The sequence below is a fragment of the Garra rufa genome, chromosome 13, assembly GCF_049309525.1.
Source record: "Garra rufa chromosome 13, GarRuf1.0, whole genome shotgun sequence".
Taxonomy (NCBI): Eukaryota; Metazoa; Chordata; class Actinopteri; order Cypriniformes; family Cyprinidae; genus Garra; species Garra rufa.
In genome coordinates, this window is record NC_133373.1 from 5,895,878 (window position 1) to 5,919,809 (window position 23,932).

General features: G+C 35.8%; 1 protein-coding gene across 1 annotated transcript in view; it reads left to right on the forward strand.

Moving 5' to 3' along the window:
• Nucleotides 1-23,932, forward strand: part of syne2a (spectrin repeat containing, nuclear envelope 2a) — a 136,430-nt gene that overhangs the window by 23,599 nt on the left and 88,899 nt on the right. The window contains exons 24-40 of the mRNA XM_073816637.1: nucleotides 736-919; nucleotides 2,442-2,506; nucleotides 2,918-3,027; nucleotides 3,222-3,360; nucleotides 3,430-3,581; nucleotides 5,320-5,473; nucleotides 7,033-7,622; nucleotides 9,482-9,637; nucleotides 9,736-9,886; nucleotides 11,556-11,714; nucleotides 11,807-11,974; nucleotides 15,731-15,832; nucleotides 16,594-16,797; nucleotides 16,936-17,397; nucleotides 18,682-18,810; nucleotides 19,080-19,334; nucleotides 22,269-23,753. Of these exons, the coding sequence (XP_073672738.1) occupies nucleotides 736-919; nucleotides 2,442-2,506; nucleotides 2,918-3,027; nucleotides 3,222-3,360; nucleotides 3,430-3,581; nucleotides 5,320-5,473; nucleotides 7,033-7,622; nucleotides 9,482-9,637; nucleotides 9,736-9,886; nucleotides 11,556-11,714; nucleotides 11,807-11,974; nucleotides 15,731-15,832; nucleotides 16,594-16,797; nucleotides 16,936-17,397; nucleotides 18,682-18,810; nucleotides 19,080-19,334; nucleotides 22,269-23,753 (4,665 nt within the window). The remainder of the gene's footprint in view (nucleotides 1-735; nucleotides 920-2,441; nucleotides 2,507-2,917; nucleotides 3,028-3,221; nucleotides 3,361-3,429; nucleotides 3,582-5,319; nucleotides 5,474-7,032; nucleotides 7,623-9,481; nucleotides 9,638-9,735; nucleotides 9,887-11,555; nucleotides 11,715-11,806; nucleotides 11,975-15,730; nucleotides 15,833-16,593; nucleotides 16,798-16,935; nucleotides 17,398-18,681; nucleotides 18,811-19,079; nucleotides 19,335-22,268; nucleotides 23,754-23,932) is intronic.

A 23,932-nucleotide genomic window follows, 5' to 3' on the forward strand; every position in this document is an offset into this window, starting at 1 on the left:
ATGATCTTCACTTATAATTTTTATTATAAAAGAAAAGTCTATAATCTATAAAATACAATGTATTTTTGGCTATTGCTACAAATATACCCATGCTACTTAAGACTGGTTTTGTGGTCCAGGGTCACACATAACACCCTCTCCTGTTATTTAAGCAGTGTAATTCTGTATGTGTGCGGCTAACACATTCCTTAATGTACATGCCGCTACATGTAAACATAATTGCATCAAGTCCAAATTAGTCATTTCTTTGCTCAGTACCTGTAACTTTTACTCACTACTTGAATTCTCTATCAGTTAATGAAGTTTTTTCCTGTCCATTAAACCTTATTTAGTAGTTTTCATTTAAACCTTAGTTTTATAACTTTTGTATGGTTAAATCAAGGGTTGGTTTTTTGTAACTAGGATCATTTTTGTACTGCATGCATGTTCTAACAGGTTGATATAGCCGGTTACTTGTTTTCCTTTCAGCTATATAATCACATTTTGCATGCATTTCTGTCTTATCACAGTTAGTTAGCTAAGTTAGCAAGCCTCATTACCTGTAATGGGATTTTTCCTTTCTAAATGGCCATTATGCATGCACCACAAAGAGGACTTCTTTGCTGACTAATATTAACTCCCATTAGTGAAAAACGTTCTGTGAAATATTTTATGGTTCAAACTATATAGATAAACATACATTCAATTAAATCATTATTGTTTGCATTCAGCTTTTGTTTTGGGTTTAAACCTCAGGTATGTGCCGCAGCAGCTGAGCGTTCAGTGCATCTGGAAGCCTTGAGAAGAATTACAGAGAGTCTGCAGGCCACAGAGGGTGTTCTTCCCAGCACCACCCATCTGAGAACCGATGCAAAGAGGGTGGAGAGCATTCAACTCCACACAGACTCCACAAGTGACCTGACACCATGCCCTGATGGGTGCGTAAGAAACGGAGTGGAAATTTTAGGGTTATATAATGAAAATATATAATATAATATATTTTTCACATTTTGCTATGTTTTTGTCTTAACTGCTTTAAATTAATCAATCTACACTCCACACACCATACCATTATGGTATGAAAAAGCAAAAAAAAGTTTTTAACATCTTTGCAAATTTATTGAAAATAAAAAACTTAAATGATTCCATTGCATAAATATTCATACCCTTATCTAGGACAGTTGAAATTTCTCTCAGGTGCATTCATATTGCCTGTAGATGTTACTACACTTAACCTGTGGCATATTCAATTGAATGGCTATGATTTAAAAAAAAAAAGGCACACACATCTTAATAAAAAGCCTAATAGCTGAACATGCATATTAGAGCAAAAACTAAGCCCTGTCTGTAGAGCTCAGAGTCAGGCTTGAATCAAGCCACACATCTGGGGAAGAGTTCAGAAAAAATTCTGCTGCATTGAAAGTTCACAAAAGCATGTAGTCTCCATTACCCTTAATGGACAAGTTTGAAACGACCAGGACTCTTCCTAGAGCTGGCCTCCTGGCCAAACTGAGCAATTGATGAAGAAGGACTTTGGTTAGAGTGGTGACCAAGAACCTGATGCTCACTCTAGTTGAGCTCCATGATCTTATGTGGAGATAGGAACCTACAGAAGGACAAGCATCACTGCTTCACTGGACTTTATGGAGGTGTGGCAAGACTCAATCTTCTCCTCAGTGAAGACACATGAAAACACACTTGGAATTTGCAAAAAAGCACCTAAAGGACCCTCAGACTGTGAGAAACCAGATTCTCTGGTCTAATGAACCTCAATTCCAAGCATCATGTTTGAAGGAAACCATCTCTGCTCATCACCTGCAGATTACCATCTCAAAAGTAAAGTGTGCTGGTAGCAACCTCATGCTGTGGGGCTGTTTTTCAATGCAGGCACTGAGGGATTCAACAGAGTTGAAGGAAAGCTCAACACAGCAAAATATAGAGATGGCCTTAATGAAAACCCAGTCCAGAGCATTCAGAACCTTGGACTGGGCAGAAGGTTCACCTTTGAGTGGCTTATAGAAAACTCTGTGAATGTCCTGGATTGGCTCAGTCAGAGCCTGGGATTGAACCCAATCAAACATTTCTGGAGTAACCTGAAAATGTGCATCTGCCCCTGTCCAAGCTGACAGAGCTTAAATGTTAAAGGGTTGTCTCCTTGTACCCAAAAATACTTGAGACTGTAAAGGTGGTTTAACTAAGACCTGAGTTAAGGGTATGAATACTTATGCAGTGTACTTTTTTTTTTTAAAGGTTTTTCATTATTATTGAATTTACAGTGTTGTGCCAATTTTGTTTTTGCTTTGTGTAGTGTCGATTGGTGTGGAAAAAAAAGTAATTTAAAACAGTTTATCAAGGCAACAACATAAAACTTTTATGGGGTATGAATACTTTCACAAGCCACTGTATATATTTATATAAGTAAACATGTGCGCGTGTGTGTGTTCACAGCAGGGGGGGAGCAGTCGAGGATAATGTCCTTCTGAGAAAGACTGTACTGCTGGATGACCTAAGCCTCGTCCACTCACAGGTACATGTGATCATGTGCTGCATGTCTTTGTGTGCGTAATGTGACTGTTCTATCTCTTTTTGATCAATGCAATTCTTTTTAAGAGTTTTTTTATTATTATTATTTCTCTCGGCCTTCACACTAGCATGCATGTACACTGGCAGGTAGTTGAGCATCTGTGAGGTCTATATCTGCCTTGTGTTAACTCGGCACGTTTTCTTGGCATTGTCAAGTTTGCTTGTAGCCAAACAGAGATAAACCTTATGAGAACTTCTCAGCTCTGATTGGATGTCGTTGACCTTCTTAAGCACATGGACAGCTCAGAGGAGTTAATCTGCTGAGATTGGCTAGGGCTGCTGAAGTGTGTATTTGCTCGCTCTGGGGTCTTTTGACCCCTACTTGTAATGACGCTCTGGTCGTTCTCTCTCATAGGCTGTTGTCCAGACCAACATCGTGGAGGTGAAACAGATACCAGAGAGGACCGTCATCCACCCCTGTTCAGCACAGGAAGAAGAGGTTACCACAGAGGAAGCTCAGAGCAGGTAAACACTTAGGATACAAATTACTCTGTTAATACTAAGGATGTAAAAAATGAAATATTAAAACAATTTTATATGCAATTTATATTATGCTACCTTTAAATATGTTCATAATGATTACTTATAAATTTAAAATGTATTATTTATTCATTAAAAATAAATATTTAATAATTTAATTGCATTTATTTTGCTTTCAGCTGCAGTGCTGTTCGCTCAGTCTTCCAGCAGCAGCTGCTTAACAACAGTCAGCAGCTGGGATCAGAGTTTCCCATCAGCCCCGGCAGCAATGGCAATATTTCTGCTGACTCACTGAGGACTCAACTCCAGCACCTCCTGGTTAGTCTCCTTCTCCATTTTCTTGCATTATGGTGCATTTTATATACAAATAGCTGTGTGCTCTTTTAGGCTGTTAAGGACCAGACAGAGGCTCTGTGGTGTGAGTTTGAGCTTCAGGGTTCCCAGAGCTCTCAGCACGTGGAGGATAGCTGTAACATCTGTAAGGAGAAAGCTCAGCTCTTTCAACAGTGGAGGGAACAACAGATGTGCATTCAGGCCAGGTGAGACATGTAGGCAATTCAGAATGTACTGAGACAACTCTGTGGATAAGGAAAAATGTTGATTTTAAACATTTGTCATTCATTTATGAAACCTAAAACAGTTTAGAGTAAATAAAAATGAATTATTTTGCCCAATGTCAAAGCTTCTCAAGGCACTTTATATAATAAAACAAACAGATAAAGATGCAACACATGCAAAACATTTTAAAACAGACTAGAATATGAAATTAAGGATGATATTTAGGAATTTAGGATTTCTGGGATGAAAAAAGGAGTTCTTTGGCTTGGGTCAAATTTAACTCCTAATTTTTTTTATTTAGTTTGTAACTCTAAAACAGAAAAATCTGCATTTTAAAATTAGTTAACCAGCTTTACAAAGCTGTTAAGAAGTGACAATAAGCAAGATCTCAGTTATTTTTCTCATAATAACAATGTGATTCGAAATGAACAATTTATATTTTGACCAGGCTTAGAATTAAATCTGATTGTTGTCTGCATAAAAATACTACAGTTGAAATCAAAATTATTCCACCCTCCAGAGACTGAAGTACTTTACAAATACAAGCCTTTCTGAAGATCCAGGACTTTATAAAACATGCATGTATAACAGATTACTGGCATTCAAATGTGATAATGTCAATATATAATGTTTTTTTTTTAACAACACAGCTATGTCATAATTATTCAACCCCTATTCAATTTTGCTGTTAAGTCAATTATTTGTATAGTGGGGGAACAATTGTCTTAAAACACAGTTAAACCTTTAGAAACTCTATTAAAAAAACGAATTGGCTTGAGCTGTTACACATGCATGCATTTATTCCATGCATGTGCTGAAGTTTAAGTAGCACATATGGCAAAGTCAACAGAACTCTCACAAAAGCTATAGAGAAGAAATAATTTTATTACTTCAGAAAGTCTAAGACTATATGAAGATTTCTAAGACATTAAGCCTCTAAGCACTTCCAAGCAGAAGTAATTGGTGCTTTTAAAGAATAAAAGATTCTGCACCAAATTTTACTTTTGAGGGTTGAATCATTTTGAACATGACATGAATATGTTTAGAGCCAATTTGATTTTTTTTTTTCATTATTCATCAACTTGTGTTCTCAGAATTACTCATGTGTGTTAATAAACCTTCTCTTATAGTGTTCTGATGCTTTTGTTGAATTGTTTTACAATATGTTCTCTGCAGTAAAATGTTTTGCAGGTCAAGGGGGTTGAATAATTTCGATTGCAACTGTAATTAAGTCCAAGTCATCTTAAAAGTAATTCAAGGGGAAATATATAAATGCCTAAAATCAGTCCCTGAAGATCACCTGTAGGGACAGAGCCGATCTCAGACCCTTGACCACTCATACAGACAAACTGTCGATGATCAGAGAGATATGATCTAAACCAGGTTAAAACCTTCTCAGAAACCCCAAAGATGGTTTCAAGACAGTTAAGTAAAAGATTGTGATTGAGGGTATCAAACGCGGCACTAAGATCATATAGGTAAAGAACAGGGAGAGAACTAGAATCTGAGGTTATTAGGAGATAATTGGTGACCTTGAAGGCTGATTTAGTGGTATGAAATAAAATTGAAATCTCATTGACATTGTAAAGCATGTTCAAATTTGTTACAAGTCATTTGTGACCATTTTGCAAGAGAGCTTGCTAGGTTTTGGAGCAGAACTACTGTTATGCATAACTGTGTAAGTGGCACAGTAATAATGTTGTTCTATATATTGTTTAGGGTGAAGTCCCTTGAAACTACAGTAGAACTGCTGGAGTCCGCAGACAATCAGATCAGACTGATTTCTGATCAGATCCAACAGATCAGTCAGAAACCACTGAATATTAGAAACTTTGCAATTGTTGATCCCAAAAATCTACATGAAGAACTAAAGGTACATTATCTTCCAAATTCATTTTCATGCATGCAGATCTAAATGTTTACCTCACCTCACATTTGTCTAATTAGACAACTGGCACAAAATACATATATTTTTTTATGTAAAAATGTCCAGCTTGAGCATATTTTCTAGAGTTGTTTATTTTAGATCCTTTAGCATGTCCTGTTTTTTTGGAATAAAGTTGAAATTGCAAGAATGAAGTTGAAATTATAAGAATAAAGTTGAAATATTTAGAAAATAAAGTCTAAATTACGAGAAAAGTCGAAATGTTTCGAGCATAAAGCCAAAATGACGAGAATAAAGTTTAAATATTTTGGAAAATAGTCAAAATTACGAGAATAAAGTCGAAATTACGAGAAAAGTCAAAATGTTTAGAGAATAGTCAAAGTACGAGAAAAGTTTAAAAAGGTTTAAAAAGGTTTAAATATTTCGAAAATAAAGACAAAAATATGAGAATAAAGTCGAAACGTTTAGAGAATAAAGTCAGAATTATGAAAATAAAGTCGGAATTATGAAAAGGTCTGAATTGCGAGAATAAAGTCAAAATGTTTTGAGAATGAAGTCGAAATTGCAAGAATGAAGTTGAAATATTTAGAAAATAAAGTCGAAATTACGAGAAAAGTCTAAATGTTTCGAGCATAAAGCCAAAATGACGAGAATAAAGTTTAAATATTTTGGAAAATAAAGTAAAAATTACGAGAATAAAGTCGAAATTACGAGAATAAAGTCGAAATTCAGGAATAAAGACGAAATGTTTTAAGAATAAAATCAAAATTATGATGATATAGTTAAAATTATAATAAAGTTGAAATTATGATAATAAAGTCAAAATTACGAGAAAAGTCAATGTTTAGAGAATAGTCAAAATTACGAGAAAAAAGTTGAAATATTTTGAAATTACGAGAAAAAAGTCAAAATTACGAGAAAAGTTGAAATATTTCGAAAATAACGACAAAAATATGAGAATAAAGTCGAAATGCTTAGAATAAAGTCGAAACATTTAGAGAAAAAAGTCAGAATTATGAAAATAAAGTCGGAATTATGAAAAGGTCTGAATTGCGAGAATAAAGTTGAAATATTTTGAAAATAAAGTCAAAAGTATGAGAATAAAGTCGAAATGCATAGAATAATGTCGAAACGTTTAGAGAATAAAGTCGGAATTATGAAAAAGTCTGAACTGCGAGGATAAAGTTGGAATTGCGAGAATAAAGTTGAAATATTTTGAAAATAAAGTAGAAATTACGAGAATGAGGTTGAAATTACGAGAATAAAGTCAGAATTACTAGAATAAAGTTGAAATTTTGAAAATAGTCAAAATTAAGAGAATAAAGTCAATGTTTTGAGAATAATCGAAAATCTTGTAATCGTGGATTTTTTTTTTTTTCCTATTTTAAGGTGCCACTAAAATGCCATTGTACAATGCCCAGGGTTTTCTTTAAGAAATGTTTGCTTCCTCATTTGAAACATACATTCAAATATTTGCATAATGTACCTTACATGAACTGATATGCTTTGCGTGTTCAAACTAAGCTCTTTGTTTGTTTTTTATTCAGTGTCTGGATGAAAGTATCGAGAAAGAGCTGTTTCTGCTTGATAAGAGTGGAGGTTCAGTTAGTCACATTGAGCTGCAAGCTCATCTTCCCCTGCAGCAAACTCTCCAGGACCGCACCAAATGCTTGGAGCAGCAAAGACAAGGTCTGAGAAAGAGTGAGACCGCCCTGATAGGCCTTGTGAAGCTCCTATCCCGTCTCCAGCAGGTGAATGCCGACCTCAATGCAGCTCATAGCACTTCCGATCGCAGTTTAGTCTCCATCCGGCAAAGCCTTCAGAAAGCCAGGGAAGAATCGGTTCAGCTAGACCGATTGCTGGTTGATGCTGGTTTGAGAATAAGTCTGGATGATAAACCAGGCAGCTGTCATGAGATGGTGTCAGCTTTGGCTTTGCATGCCGAAGAGGTGGAGGCCAGACTGGCTGTTGGACTAAAGCCATCTGACAGAGGAGGGAAAGGAAAAGCGGAGGGAGAACAGAGGGACAGAGCATTTGGTAGGAAGAGGATGGGCCTGCAGGTCGCCCTCAGGGAGGTGCTGACGGCGCTTGAGAAACATGGGCTGAAGGAGCCTACACTTCCTGCACTACAGCACAGGTCAGAAGACTTGCTTCAGACCTGCCTCTGTGTTTTTATTTTTTTTTATTTTTTTTTTACTTGCTCTCTTTTGCATGCATGCTTAAATTAAATTAAAAATATATATATATTGATATTTTACTAAATATTACTAGCGTTTAATTAAATTTAATTCAGATTTTTCTTTCTTTGTTTTGCATACATTATTTACAAGACTAAACTAAATTCAATTCAGTTCAATTAATTACTATTAAATTAATGCTAGTAATATTTAGTAAAATATCAATTGCAATATACAATTAAAAAACAATTTACTTAAACAGGATTACTTCTTTTTCCTCTTGTTTTGCATACAACAAATTAAGTGTTCTTTAGATGTATTTTTATTTATTTTATATTGTATGGAGATAATATAAATATAAAAAATTTTGTGATGGCGTGAGTGCTTTTGCCTTTGCTTAATGCCTAGGCTGAATGTCTTGCATACATAATTTTCAAGGCTAAATTTTAATTCAGTTCAATGCAGTTGAATTAAAAATGATAGTAATATTTAGTAAAATATAAATTGCAATATACAATAAGAAAAAAAATTACTAAAACAGGATTGCTTCTTTTTCCTCTTGTTTTGCATATAAATTAAATGTGCTTTAAAAATTATTTTATTTTGTAAATTGCAGTTGTTTTTTTAAATTAACATAACTAGTACCTTTTTGATTTGATTTAATTTAATTTATTAAAACAAGGTTCTAGTTATGGTAAATAAAATAATTTATATTTTTGAGGCTAAATTAAATTAATTCAAAATGGTAGTTATGTTTATTAAAAAAACAATTGCAATATACAGTTTAAAATAAAATCAATTTAATAAAACAGAATTCCTTTTTTCCCTCTTATTTTGCATAAAATAAATTAAATGTGCTTTATCAATTATTTTATTTTGTAAATTGCAGTTGTTTTTTTAAATTAACATAAATAGTACCTTTTTGATTTGATTTAATTTAATTTATTAAAACAAGGTTCTAGTTATGGTAAATAAAATAATTGATATTTTTGAGGCTAAATTAAGTTAAATTAATTTAAAATGGTAGTTATGTTTATTAAAAAAACAATTGCAATATACAGTTTAAAATAAAATCAATTTAATAAAACAGGATTCCTTTTTTCCCTCTTATTTTGCATAAAATAAATTAAATGTGCTTTATCAGTTATTTTATTTTGTAAATTGCAGTTGTTTTTTTAAATTAACATTACTAGTACCTTTTTGATTTAATTTAATTTACTAAAATAAGGTGCTAGTTACGTTAATTAAAATAATTGATATTTTCAAGGCTAAATTAAAATGGTAGTATTGTTTACTAAAATAAAATTGCCATAAACAATTTAAAATGAAACCAATTTAATAAAACAGGATTGCTTCTTTTTTTCTCTTGTTTTGCATGAAATAAATTAAACATGCTTTATACATTTTATTTAGTATATTGCAGTTTTTTTAATTATCATTACTAGTACATTTTTTATTTTATTTAATGTATTAAAACAAGGTGCTAGTTATGTTCATTAAAATAATAGATATTTTCAAGGCTAAATTAAATTATTACATTTAAAAATGCTAGCTTTTTTTGCTGCTTTTCCCTCTTGTTTTGTATAAAATTAAACATGCTTTATAAATCATTTATTTTATTTTGTATATTGCAGTTTAATACTTTTTTAAATTTAATTTATTAAAAAAGTGCTAGATATGTTAATTAAAATAATCGATTTTTCAAGGGTGAATTAAATAAAATTAAAATAAATTATTATTATGGAGATTATAAAAATTTAAACAATATGCATAGACAATATGCCTCTTTCTCAGTCTCACAAATGTCTCTCTTTCTCAGGTTACGCTTCCTGACAGACATGGAGAGCAAACTGGTTGCACTACGCTCAGAGATTCAGGATCTGAGAAATACTTGTGCACAGACAAACGCCTCAGACACAGGAATCAGAGAGCTACAGATGCAATGGGAAAACGCACACAAAGCAGTCACAGAGAGGTGACGAGAAATGCACATGATTATAGTTTTTTTTTGGGGGGGGGGGGGCTTTTTCTTGCACATATTGCTAAATATGTACATATCGGTTTCTGTTTCAGTCGTGAACAATGTGTCTCTCTGAGTGAACTACTGAAGAAGTTCCAGAGCTGCCGAAATCACTTAGGCAGTACTTTGCAGAAAGCAGAGCAGACGATTGGTGATCAAGCCTCCTATATGGGCAAAGACAACCTACAGCTCCTGATCAGTAAGGTACAAAAAACTGGAAAGTGCTTCAGTGCTTTCATTCCTGGTGGACTGCAGATGGCAGTATTAACTGCAGCATTTCTCTCCATATAGTGGACTTCAATGAAGCCCCAAATTTGAACTTCCAAAATGCTGTTTACATTTAGCTTCAAAGGGCTCTAAACGATCCCAGCCAAGGAAGAAGGATCTTATCTCGCAAAATGATCGGTTATTTTCTTTTTTTAATTAAAATTTATATACTTTTTAACCTCAAACGCACATCTTTTCTTGCTCTACCTGAACTCCCATCTCATTTTGTCCCTCAACTTCAAAATCGCCTACATCGCTGTTTTACCTTTTTTGTTAAAGGTGTTTGATTTTCTTCGAATGTTCAATTTGAAGTACTTGTGCAGTGCAGTGATGTAGGATGATTTTGAAATGATTTATGCATTTGAGGGAGAAAATAAGATGGGAGTTTTTAACCAGAGATGCACAGACTACACTGCAAAAAATGCTTAGATTTTTTGCCTTGTTTCCAGCCAAAATATCTTGACTTTTTTCACCTCAAATGCTTGTTTTGTCTCTCTCTGCGATGTTTTCTTACTTCGATTTTTTTTGTCTTGTTTCAAGACAAAATATCTAAAAATTCTTAAATCAAGAAGGATTTTCTAGACTAGTAAAAAATATTTTCAAAGTCAAAATTAAGTGAGTTTTTACTTGAAACTCCAATGAAGTTTTTACTGCCAATGGGGTAAGCAAAAAATCTTATTTCAAACAGAAAACACAATTATTTTTCTTACCCCATTGGCCAATTATTTTGCTTGTTTCAAGCAAAAACACACTTAATTTTGACTTCTTTTTTTTTCTGAAAACAAGAAAATATTTTTTACTTGTCTAGAAAATCCTTCTTGATTTAAGAATTTTTAGATATTTTGTCTTGAAACAAGACAAAAAATCTAAGTAAGAAAAACATTTTTTTTGCAGTGTACTCATGCACATCGCAGAGAGAGACAAAACAAGCATTTGAGGTTAAAAGGTATATAAATTGTAATTAAAAAAAAACAGATTGTTTCACTAGATAAGACTAAATAATTGGCCAATGGGGTAAGAAAAATAATTCTGTTTTCTGTTTGAAATAAGATTTTTTGCTTACCCCATTGGCAGATTATTTTGCTTGTTCTAAGCAAAAACTCACTTAATTTTGAATATTTTTTTCTGAAAACAGAAAATCCTTCTTGATTTAAGAATTTTTAGATATTTTGGCAGGAAACAGTGTACTCATGCACATCGCAAAGAGAGACAAAACAAGCTTTTGAGGTTAAAAAGTATATAAATAACGGTTTGTTTCACTAGATAAGACTCTTTTTCCTCAGTTGGGATCGTTTAGAGTTGCATTTAATCTGCATTTTGGAAGTTCAAACTCGGGGCACCATAGATAGAAGTTCACTATATGGAGAAAAATCCTGTACTTTTTTCCTGAAAAACATAACTTCTTTACGACTGAAAAAAGAAAGCCATGAACATCTTGGATGACAAGGGGTTAGTACATATCTGTACATTTTTCTTCTGAAAGTGAACTTCTCCTTTAACTGCAGATTGTTATTTTGTAAAATGCATACTACATCTTCATAAATCTGGGGTCAGAATGAGTGTGAATAAAAGCGTGACTATTTCCATTTTGTGTATGTGTGTGCAGGTGACCAGTATAAAGTCAGATCTCAGTGGTCTTGGGGATGGGGTGGAGGAGTTCAGAGCTGTGTGTCGACAGCTCCAGTCTCTGATGAGAAGGATCCCAGACTGTGCAGAAGCTCCATTTGAGAGTGAGGCTGACACCCTTATGGACCGCTGGCTTGATGTATGTTCCCTCATAATGCCGTAGTATGATATAAATGCTCTCAATTTCTTTCTCTGATAATGTTCAGTGTTGGCATTAACCTACTATTTCAGGTCACTGAGAAGACAGACTGTCATCTGGACAGTCTTCAAGCTGGCTTTTCTCTTTGGGAAAAACTCTTACTGTTGGCTGGAGAGGTGGAGGGCTGGAGTGCTCAAAATCTGATGACACTTGCTGAGTCACACCCCTTTCAGACGGAGCAGGATGTGTCTGCCATGCAGGTAAAATTTTGTCAGTAGACGAATTTTAGGTATAACTTTCAAATACACGTGTTAGAATTGGAGACCAATGTTAAAGGTTTAGTTCACCCAGTAAATGAAAATTCATTAATTACTCACCCTCATGTCGTTCCAAACTGTATGACATTTGTTCATCCTCAGAACACAAATTAAGATATTTTTGAGAAATGCTGTTCTTTGAGCTTTCTCTCAGTCAAAAAATCCAGAAGAAAAATATGCACCATGGTATTAATAAATTAAATATTAATAAATGATTCTTAAGCACCAAATCATAATACAGTCGTGGCCAAAAGTTTTGAGAATTACATAAATATTGGAAATTGGAAAAGTTGCTGCTTAAGTTTTTATAATAGCAATTTGCATATACTCCAGAATGTTATGAAGAGTGATCAGATGAATTGCATAGTCCATGAAAATGAACTTAATCCCGAAAAAAACTTTCCAATGCATTTCATTGCTGTCATTAAAGCAGTGGTTCTCAATCCTGGTCCTGGGGGACCCCTGCTCTGCACATTTTGCATGTCTCCCTTATTTAACACACCTGATTGAGATCAGCTCATTAGGAGAGAGATCCATGAACTGAACTAACAAGCTGAAGATCTCAATCAGGTGTGTTAAATAAGAGACATGCAAAATGTGCAGAGCAGGGGTCCCCCAGGACCAGGATTGAGAACCACTGCATTAAAGGACCTGCTGAGATCATTTCAGTAATCATCTTGTTAACTCAGGTGAGAATGTAGACGAGCACAAGGCTGGAGATCATTACGTCAGGCTGATTGGGTTAGAATGGCAGACTTGACATGTTAAAAGGAGGGTGAGGCTTGAAATCATTGTTCTTCCATTGTTAACCATGGTGACCTGCAAAGAAACGCGTGCAGCCATCATTGCGTTGCATAAAAATGGCTTCACAGGCAAGGATATTGTGGCTACTAAGATTGCACCTAAATCAACAATTTATAGGATCATCAAGAACTTCAAGGAAAGAGGTTCAATTCTTGTTAAGAAGGCTTCAGGGCATCCAAGAAAGTCCAGCAAGCGCCAGGATGGTCTCCTAAAGAGGATTCAGCTGCGGGATCGGAGTGCCACCAGTGCAGAGCTTGCTCAGGAATGGCAGCAGGCAGGTGTGAGCGCATCTGAACGCACAGTGAGGCCAAGACTTTTGGAAGATGGCCTGGTGTCAAGAAGGGCAGCAAACAAGCCACTTCTCTCCAAAAAAAACATCAGGGACAGATTGATCTTCTGCAAAAAGTATGGTGAATGGACTGCTGAGGACTGGGGCAAAGTCATATTCTCTGATGAAGCCTCTTTCCGATTGTTTGGGGCATCTGGAAAAAGGCTTGTCCGGAGAAGAAAAGGTGAGCGCTACCATCAGTCCTGTGTCATGCCAACAGTAAAGCATCCTGAGACCATTCATGTGTGGGGTTGCTTCTCATCCAAGGGAGTGGGCTCACTCACAATTTTGCCCAAAAACACAGCCATGAATAAAGAATGGCACCAAAACACCCTCCAACAGCAACTTCTTCCAACACCAACAACAGTTTGGCGAAGAACAATGCATTTTCCAGCACGATGGAGCACCGTGTCATAAGGCAAAAGTGCTAACTAAGTGGCTCGGGGACCAAAACGTTGAAATTTTGGGTCCATGGCCTGGAAACTCCCCAGATCTTAATCCCATTGAGAACTTGTGGTCAATCCTCAAGAGGCGGGTGGACAAACAAAAACCCACTAATTCTGACAAACTCCAAGAAGTGATTATGAAAGAATGGGTTGCTATCAGTCAGGATTTGGCCCAGAAGTTGATTGAGAGCATGCCCAGTCGAATTGCAGAGGTCCTAAAAAAGAAGGGCCAACTTCAAATACTGACTCTTTGCATAAATGTCATGTAATTGTCGATAAAAGCCTTTGAAACGGATGAAGTGCTTGTAATTATATTTCAGTACATCACAGAAACAACTGAAACAAAGATCTAAAAGCAGTTGAGCAGCAAACTTTGTGAAAACTAATGTTTGTGTCATTCTCAAAACTTTTGGCCACGACTGTATTAGAAAGATAAATAAATAAATCATGTGGCACCAAGGACTGGAGTAAGACATATAATTCAGCTTTACATTTTTTAAGATTTTACTGTTTTTTTTTTTGTTTGTTTTTTTTGTTTTTTTTTAATCAAATGTTTTTTATTTCAAATTCAAGGATCCAGAGCTTTATAAAAAATGCATCTACAACAGTTCACTGGCATATTAAAAGTGATAATGTCAATATCTAATGTAACTTTATAATTATTTAACCCTTATTCAGCATTGCTGTTTTAATTAAGACTTTAGACATGCTATTTAAAAAATGACTAAATGACTTGGGGGTGTTACACATGCATGCATTTAGCCCCATGCATGTGCTGAAGTTTCAGTAGCTAAAATGACAAAGTCAACCGAGCTCTCACAAAAGCTATAGAGAAGAAATAGTTGTATTAAAAATCTGTACATGAAGATTTTCAAGACATTAAAAGCTTCTAGAGACACAGCTGGCAGCCTTATTCCTTAGTTTAAGCTGCCAGTTTTTATGTTGTACCATAAAAACGTTTGAGGGTGTTGAGAAAGAAAAAGCACAATAATAAAGCAATAACATGTTTGATCAGAGCAACTGAGAAAACCTGCAATGTACAACTAAAGCCTTGCAAGATGACCCAATGAAAAAAGGAAAAACATTTTAATGCAGTGTATAAGAAGAACACTAGACAAGTATGGCCTTCATGTTAAGGCATTTTGCAGAATACCACTTCTGACCCAGAAGAACAAAAAGGCTGGCTTGACTATGCTAAAATTCATTTGGATAGACCTGTGGAGTTCTGGAAGAATGTTTTATGGAGTGATGTGTTCAAACTGGAATTTTTGGACCCCATGGATCAGCGGTGTGTCTGGTGCAAAAAAGGCTAAACTTGTAAGCAAAAGAACACCATCTCCATCGTCAAACACTGAGTTTGATCAGTCCCGTTATGGGGTTGTGTAACTGTAGCCGGAAGTGAAAAACATGTCCGTATAAGGGAAATTATGGATTAGTATGAGAAGTATGAGGCCATTTTGGCAAGAATTGTAATGTCTTTGGGATGATTGTCCTGCGGGAAAGTCTATTGATCATTAGCCTCAGTCTTTGCACCAAAGTATACATCCAAATCTACTTTTGCTTGGTTCAGTCATAGAATGTTCTTGAGTGGTCTGTTCAAACTACAGATTTAATTTGCATTGAAAATATTTGGATTTGAATTTGAAGAAGACAGTGGCAAAGTGAAAACCAAAGATTATTAGTGAACTGAAAGCTTTTTCAGGTGGGGAATGGGCCAAGATTGCAGTAAAGAGGTGACAGAAGCTTCTAAGCACTTTTTAAGCAGTGTTTATTGGTGGTTTTGCAGAATAAAAGTTTTACTTTGGGGGTTGAATCATTTTGATCGTGAACATTTAGAGCAAATTTCTTTTCATGAACTTACGTTCTCAGAATTACTTAAATGTGTATTAATAAACTTTCTCCAATAGTATACTGATGACTTCACAAAATGTTGTTCTTTGCCGCAAAATGTCTTGCAGGTCAAGGGGGTTGTATAATTTTTATTGCAACTGTATTTACAGTTGTGATGTTTCATATGTATATTAGTCTTACATAAATGGTGAAGCCTTTGATTAAAACCATTTTTTTGTTATAAATGTCGCAGCTGACAGTTTCTGCGTCAAATCTAATTGTCTTTTACAGGATGAGCTCAGGGTTCAAGAGGAGAACATTGAACATTTTCATCGCAGATCTTCAGAGATCCAGGAGATGCTGCAGAGTCACGAGTTCCCACTGGAGCTACAGGTGATTTTCTGACACACCAGCAACTTTTCACAAAGCTAAAGGGGACATTGGATGCAAAATTAACTTTTACATTGTGTTTGTATATAAATGTGTGTTAGCAGTATGTGTATATAACCACTCTACAATGATAAGTCCATTCACTCCTTTTTTTTTAATCCCCAAAAAACCTGAATGGTCTCAATCATCAAGCCGTTTAGATATTTGGAGCAGTATGATGTCATATTGCCCAAGCCCCGCCCACAACTGCTGACAGACAGTCCTGTATTCGCATATTCCCACCCTCAGCCAGTTGTACACTGTCTGCTATTTTCTCCACGCTCAAGGAGCTGTAGCGTAAACAATGTCTCTAAGCAATGCAGATGTTTTGTAGCTTGAGAAGTGAACATAAGATTCTTCATTTTCTTCCAACCTTACTGAGGACAAAGTGGATTACTTTTGTTTTTGATGCTAACGCCCCACCAAATACACAAAAAAACAGAAGAGAGGGACAAAGTGAGCAGCTCATTATCATTTAAAGAGACATGTACCGAAAACGAATCACTGTTAACAGAGCTGTTTTTGACCAGGTAGAAAGGGTGTTGTTTCACACAACCATTTCATGACCTTAAGGAATCATACCATCTTGGGGAAAATGGGCATCCGATGTCCCCTTTAAATTAATGCTAAACAATGTGTAATGACATTTGTATGTAAAAATGATGTGATAACCTCATGTATTAGTCTTCAAGTTTCAGCAAATTTACTGTAGTTCATTTTTAAAGGTGATTGAGAGTCAGCTGAGGAAAAAGATGGCAGAGGTGAAGGAGCTCTTTTCTGAGACCAGTGATGTTTTCAGACAGCTGGAAGCTGCCAAAAGGAAGGTGGCATTTGATATCGCAAATCGCCTGTCCTCCATTCAGACTATCACAAATGCACTGACCTCACCAACTACATCCGAACGCCCACAGGTCCTCAACACAATCCAGGTGAATGTTTATGTCTTAAGACTAAGCCTTAAACACACTGGAAAGTAATGCAGCTGTGTAGTACATTTCTGTTGTGGCTGATTTTGTCACATACAAAACAGTAATTTCAACTCTCAATCCTACCATTTTGGCTGACAGGGCTTATCAAAGCAGCTTGAAGCGGAGGCAGATCAGGTCGATGCTTTACTACAGCAGATAAATCTGCTGGCCAGCATTGCAGGTCAGGAAAACCTGCAGGCACTGGCTAAAGGCGGAGCTCACCTTCAAGACAGCATCTGCACGGCTAGAGAGCTAGTCATAGACAAGAGAGAGCAAGCAATGACCCCCAACAGGCCTGAAAATCAAATGGCCCACGACCCTAAGCATGTCAAGCCCTTGATTAAAAAAGCACAAGATATTGGGCCTGAGATCAAGTCTAAATTTAATGGTAAAACAGAGGAACAGTCACATGGAGTCAAGACACAAGATCCACTTCTTGAGTTGGACTTCAAAGAGCAGGCCTGCAGCTCGGCCAGTGAAATGCATCTGAAGGGGGATTTTCAGGTTCTTGAGGATGTGAATAGACAGGTCACACTTGAAGAGAAACTCACAGCAGTGCAGGTAATTTTGTTGTCATGGGTCTGGAGGTGTGGGTTTTTAAAATGGCTTGAACTGAAATATGAACAATTTTAGCTTTGATAGATTCATTTTGTTTCTTAGTAACTACTTCAGTTCTAGGAGTTATGGACTGTCTGTTAACAGCAATTTAAATTCCATTTCAGTCCACCATAGAGTAAAAGGAACATCTGACGCACTTTATTTTTGAACAGCCCTTTTCTCCTTTCCCTGCCTATTATATTATATTATATTATTTTATATTACAGTTGTGGTCAAAAGTGTACATTCCCCCCCTTACAGAATCTGCAAAATGTTAATTATTTTATTAAAATAAAAGGGATCATACAAGATGTTATTCTTTATTTAATACTGAACTAAATAAGATATTTCACATAAAAGACATTTTCATATAGCCACAAGAGAAATAATAGTTCAATTTATAAAAATGACCCTGTTCAAAAGCTTACAGGTATTAACACTGTTGTCACCCGAATGGTAACATCAGGGTAAATTTAACTTATTTTGTCTTCTGAGAAACATGTAACTATCTTCTGTAGCCTCTGAATGGGTAATGAAAAAAAAAAAAGATATTTAGGCAAAATAAGAAAAATATACGCCTCTCCATTCTGTTAAAAAGTTTTCATCCCTGGCTCTTAATGCTTTTTTTTTTTCTTCTGGGGCATCAGTGAGTACATAAACCTTCTGTAATAGTTGCATATGAGTCTCTCAGTTGTCCTCAGTCTGAAAAGATGGATCTCAAAATCATGCAGTCATTGTTGGAAAGAGTTCAAATACACAAAAATCCTGAAAACCAACAGATTTGTGGGACATGAAGGATTTTTTCTAGAACAGCAGGCAGTTTAACTGTTCAGGACAAACAAGGGACTTATGAAAAACTATCACTAAATTAAAAAACAAAACAAAAACACAGCTGTGGATCATTCAGATAACACCATATAAAGAATCAAGTGTATGTAAACTTTTGAACCAGCTCATCTATATGTGAAATATCTTATTCAGGTCAATACTAAAACAATAACATGCAGTTTGTATGATTATTTTGGTCAAATTGTTAACATTTTACAGATTCTGAAAGGGGGATGTAAACTTTTGACCTTTTTCAAACTTTTTCAACTGTATATTATATTAAATAATATATTAGGTGTTTGATTTGCAATAATAGCTGAGCAATTTGTGACTGTAATATAACTCCATAAAAGTCTCTCAGACATATTTATCTGCTGCACAGTCCTGTTTACATCTAATGGTGTTAATGTTTTTGTTCAGGATGTGTGTGTTGGTGAGAGCATGAATGAGGAGCTGAAGTGCACAATGTTAATAAAACAGAGGCAACAGAGTCTGGACTCTCTACAGGGCCAGATAGAGGACAGTTCTGATGATTCAAATGCTTTAAAGGTAAAAGACAGAGAGAAACCATTCACAAACAATCATACACTCTCAAATGTAAAACACTGTATCACTAAACTTTGTTTTAGAAATGTATCCAGTACTAAAACCTCACCAAGGTTATAGGTAATTTGATGTAACTTCCATTACATTTTAGTTCACCTCAGATAAGCATAATTTTTTTTACAATCTATGAACTGCAATAGAAATGATAGTTTCGATTATCCTTCTCCAGTCCTAATGTAATGAGACTAACTGCCTTGGTGGATTCTCTGTAGGCTCTTAAACAAGTGGAAGGAAACCTTCTAGAGGCTGAGAAACTGCCTGAGGTCCTGCAGACAAGCTGTACTCCAGAGGGTCAGACTGCTCACTTCCAAGATGTTCAGACGCTGTTTGGAAAGACACCAGCCCTGAAGAAGATCTTGGAAGATGAGAGTTCTCAACAAGGAAATTCTGACCAAGATCAAAATTCCATTCAATGCATCGAGTCTCATCAGCCTGGAGTATCCACAGAGGAGCTCCAGTCAGCTCAGGTTAGTGCTCTTTTGAAAAGGACGTTTTGGTACATTTTTAGAGTACAATTAAAGGAGAAGTTCGCTTCCAGAATAAAAATGTCCTGATAGTTTATTTGCCCCCATGTCATCCAAGATGTTCATGTCTTTCTTTCTTCAGTCGGAAAGAAAATAAGGTTTATGAGGAAAACATTACAGGATTTTTCTCCATATAGTGGGCTTTAATGGGGATCAATGGGTTAAAGGTCCAGTTTCAGTGCAGCTTTAAAAGGCTCTAAATGATCCTAGCTGAGGAATTAAGGTCTTATGTAGCAAAACAATTGGTCATTCCCCCCCCCCCAAAAAAGACTTAATTATAGACTTAACTACAAATGCTCGTCTTAGACTAGCTGGACGCATTACTTGTTGGAAAGGTCACGTGTGACTAGAGTTGGGTATCGACAACTGCTTGCATTTTACAAGTTCATTTAAAAAATCCAATAATCGGGTATTCGATAAGTTCTGGGCCGGAACTGACTTTTCGTTCACATTTATTGACCAGTATGCATGAAATACGTCAATATATCATCATAAACATAGCGTTTTTTTTGTCTTAAGTGAACATAAACAGATGAGAAAGAAATGCACATGTAACAGTATTTTTAGATCTGTGTCCATTGTTCATTGTTAAAGAGACAGCCATCTGTTATTAATATTAATCAAAGAACAAAAGAAAATCATTAACTGACTGAATATCTTTTGTAAATTAAATGAGGATTAATCACTCAGTTTATTTATAAAAAGAAAACTATGCAGTCTTTTTAAACTTTTGATTTCAATTTCTGTACCAGACATTTGTTCAGTTTTAATTATGCTATTACAAATTGATTTGTTTGTTCCTATTTTATTACTTTAACAATTTAATTTTTAAAATTTATATTAGTCTAGTTGGTTTTTTTCCTGTGGTATTTTTTGGTAAAACCATAGGCAAAAGAAAGAATAAATATGTTTGACGTCTAAATGTTTGACTTAATGGATTTTTTTTCGGAATCGGAAATGGGAATTAAGAATTGAGTCGATAAGCAGAATCAGAATCGATAAAATTCAAGCGATACCCAACCCTATGTGTGACGTAGACAGAAGTACCCAGTGTTTACAAAGCAAACGTGCAAAAAAAGTCAAACGCCCTTTACGAAAAAAGGTACATTAATGGTATTGGGCAATTTTGAAGTTGGAGGAGAAAATAAAAAATGGAGTTTTTCGCCTTATCCAACCTTTTTGAACCAAAGTACACAGATGAAGAACTAACCTTGTGACTTTTTCAACATAATTACGTAATGCATGAACATGAGCATAACACATCACAGAGCTAAAGCAAGATGAGCATTTGTTGTTTAAATGGTATATAATTATTTATTTTTTAGACAGAATTTAAAAAGCCTGCAGTTATTCTTTGACAGACGTACACTTGTTTTTCTTTGTCGGTCTGGATTTGGGGTCGGCGGGAGAAACTTCATTGAGTGTTCCACTGTGGCGTGGGCACAGAATCACTTTATCCTAGCTAAAACCTGATAAATGGCATATCCACTCTGCTCTACATCTAGAGCCATTAATGTAGGATGGCATCTCATTGCTTTTAAGTGCTTGTTTTTTACTTGCTCTCAGAAAAATGCTGGATATTCCATGTTTTGCTCTGCAGCACATTACCTAAACCAGGTGCATTACTGATGTCAAGGCTTATTTTAAGACTACATTTTCAACATTATTCGGCTCCACCTGATGGTTTCTCAGAACAGTTTAAAGAGAGTTGGAAAGTGTTTTACAGTGGGTAATGCACATGCTGATGACATAAAGGGTCTTTGTGAATCATTTTGGGTGCAGGATTGAGTTTGGTGTTATGTCCCACTCATATTTTCCACCTTCCCAAATTGCCTAAAATAAACTGCCATTCAATAGTTTGGAGTCAGTAAGATTTTTCTAATGTTTTTGAAAGTATCTCATGCTCAGCAGGGCTGCATTTATTCAATCAAAAGATGAGTCTTTAAAGACTTCTTAAAGGGAACCCCGGGTATTATGGTGTATGGCTTAATATAACGTAAATGGTGTCTCTTACTGAAATATGTAGTGGAAAACCAATGCAAGATGTACATTTATTTAAAAAAATCATATTGTTTTATACATATTTTGGGCTATGGGGGGCGCCTATATTTCGATGACGTGAAATTGTTGCACTGTGAGCTGCCGCAACCTGTTGGTATTTTTACCGCAGCATAACTCAGAAAATAAAATACTGATATGATGACCACAGCAGTGTTCGTTTTGACAACATATTTTGATTTAGCTCTAAGGTCATCGCACACTGAATCCAAATTTTTTGTATGCGAGAAACTCCTTCAGTGGCTGCGGCATCATGATAAGCGCCACATGTTTGCATCCTGCCAGGATGGCATCTAGCGTTTCTTGTCTCTGCTGTTTATAAGCTCTTTCAGTAGCTGTGCCTCTTAAAGGCTAAAGTGGAGAGAACAAAGACGTGGGTCTTTTGGAAGTTTAATTTGTCCACAGGCATCTTCCCATTCTTTCCTTCATATTATCGCTTGGAAAAGCTGTGAAGAACTACATCGCTTCTCATTGAAATTTACAACCAAGAGCCACATAATGTGGCATTGCATCAGTGTTTTATTTTCCAAGTTGTGTTGTGGTAAAAATAGCAAAAGGTAGCGCCAGTAGCTCACCCAGTGCAACCATTTGTCATCAAAATAATGGCACCCCTCATAGTCCTAAATAAGTATCAAACAATGTTGATTTTTTTTTTAATAATGTAATGAGTTTGCTACCACATATTTCAGTAAGAGATACAAGTCATAGTCGTTATTTTATTTGACTTATTTTAAAAAGTCCAGAAGCTGAATAAATGCACATATTTTTGATTGATGTTTCTTGATATTGGATTACAGTAGTTGCGTTTTTGTTTTGCAGGTTGCGGCTGACAGTGAAGTGGTTGACATGGATTGTATGAATGTAAAATTCTTGCCCACAAAGGAAGTCAGTAAAACAGAAGATATATCACTTTGCTCAAAACAAGAAGCAATCGTAGATGTTGCAAATAGCGCAAATCAGCAGCAGTTCATGTCTGGATCTAAAGAGAGGGATGAGACTAAATCTGTATTAAGAGAAAATGACAGCACATCCTGTGAATCATCAAAGCCTGTCTTTACTATAGTACTGGACTCTGATCTTACCAAACCCAGCCAGATCCCACTGAAACAAACTAAATTGGAGATAATTTCAGTTGTTCATGATGGGACCACAGAGACATCAGAAGATGGCTTGAAACTCTTGGAAGTCAAACCAGATGATAAACATGATCTAATAAGCTCTTCTGATGAACGTGCAGATCTTCCAACATCAAAAGTGTGTTTTGAAGAAAACAGCCAAACCGATGCTCTAGACGTTGATTTCAGGCCTAAACCAGAGAAGGAATCATCTACTCAAGCATTTGACCCAATGCTTTCATATCCAGAGGAGCATCAAGCAAGCTCTGGAACTGCTAAGAAAGTATTTACCATCATCCTGGATGTTGATACTCCTACATTATCATCATTTGAAGAGACACAATGTACAGTTCCTAAAGACAAATTCTCCCCTTCAGATGTAAAAAATCAACAGAGGAGCTCCTCTGGTACTGAGAACCCTGGAAGCCAAATGACTAAACTAGATCCATTAGAAAAGTCCAATGTGAAATCATGTAGCTCTGAAATGCAGCCAGGACAGCCTCAAACCCTTGAGATCATGGAGATTGACATCCAAAAAGGTGAAGTCACCGATGCAGAAGTGGGTGTCCACAATGGAGAAGGCAGTGAGTCAAAGTCTGTAGTTCACCAGCAGGATGTCCCAATGTTGGATAGTCATGATGAAGATGACAAAAACACCTTTGAAAAGCCTTCAAATGAAGCAAAAACCCTTCAAAACCCTTCAAAAGGTGCTAAAGGTAGAAAGAAAAACAGAAAAAAAGCCGGTGTAGAAAAAGCGAACAATATCGGTAGTAAAAAGCTGAACACATGTGAATCTGAACAGAAGAACACAACCAATTCAGAAACCTTTCAAACTTCTGAAGTCAAGCTGCTGGAGACCACTGATACTTCACAAAAAGAGCCATTGAGTACACAAGACAAACTAACAGTGGGCATTTTAGAGAAAAAGACCTTGAATCAAACTGAAACAGAGAAAGGACATTTTAAAAACATTAGCGTGTCACATGCCAGAGGCAGCCATATTGATACCACAGATAGTGTGGTTTTAGCAGCAGTGGAGTCTGTACAGTCAACACATATGGAGCACTCAGAATTAACGCCGCTGGATACTTTATCTGTTGTGACAGCTGACTGTATAACACAAATTTCACAGCTCAGCCATGCTGGAGCTCAGAGGACAGAGGATTCAGATGGCAGTTTCCCTTCGCAGGTAAGATTCACATGTTGTTTTCTTATATACAGGGCTCTACGCTTACATTTCTTTTTAAGACGAGACACTGCAGGTGAATAGGGTAAAAAAAAAAACGTAATAGTTATCACCTTACTTACTCAGTTGATTGATAATTGCAAACATTTTTTTGTTACAAGTTTTTTAAAATGTAAGTTTTT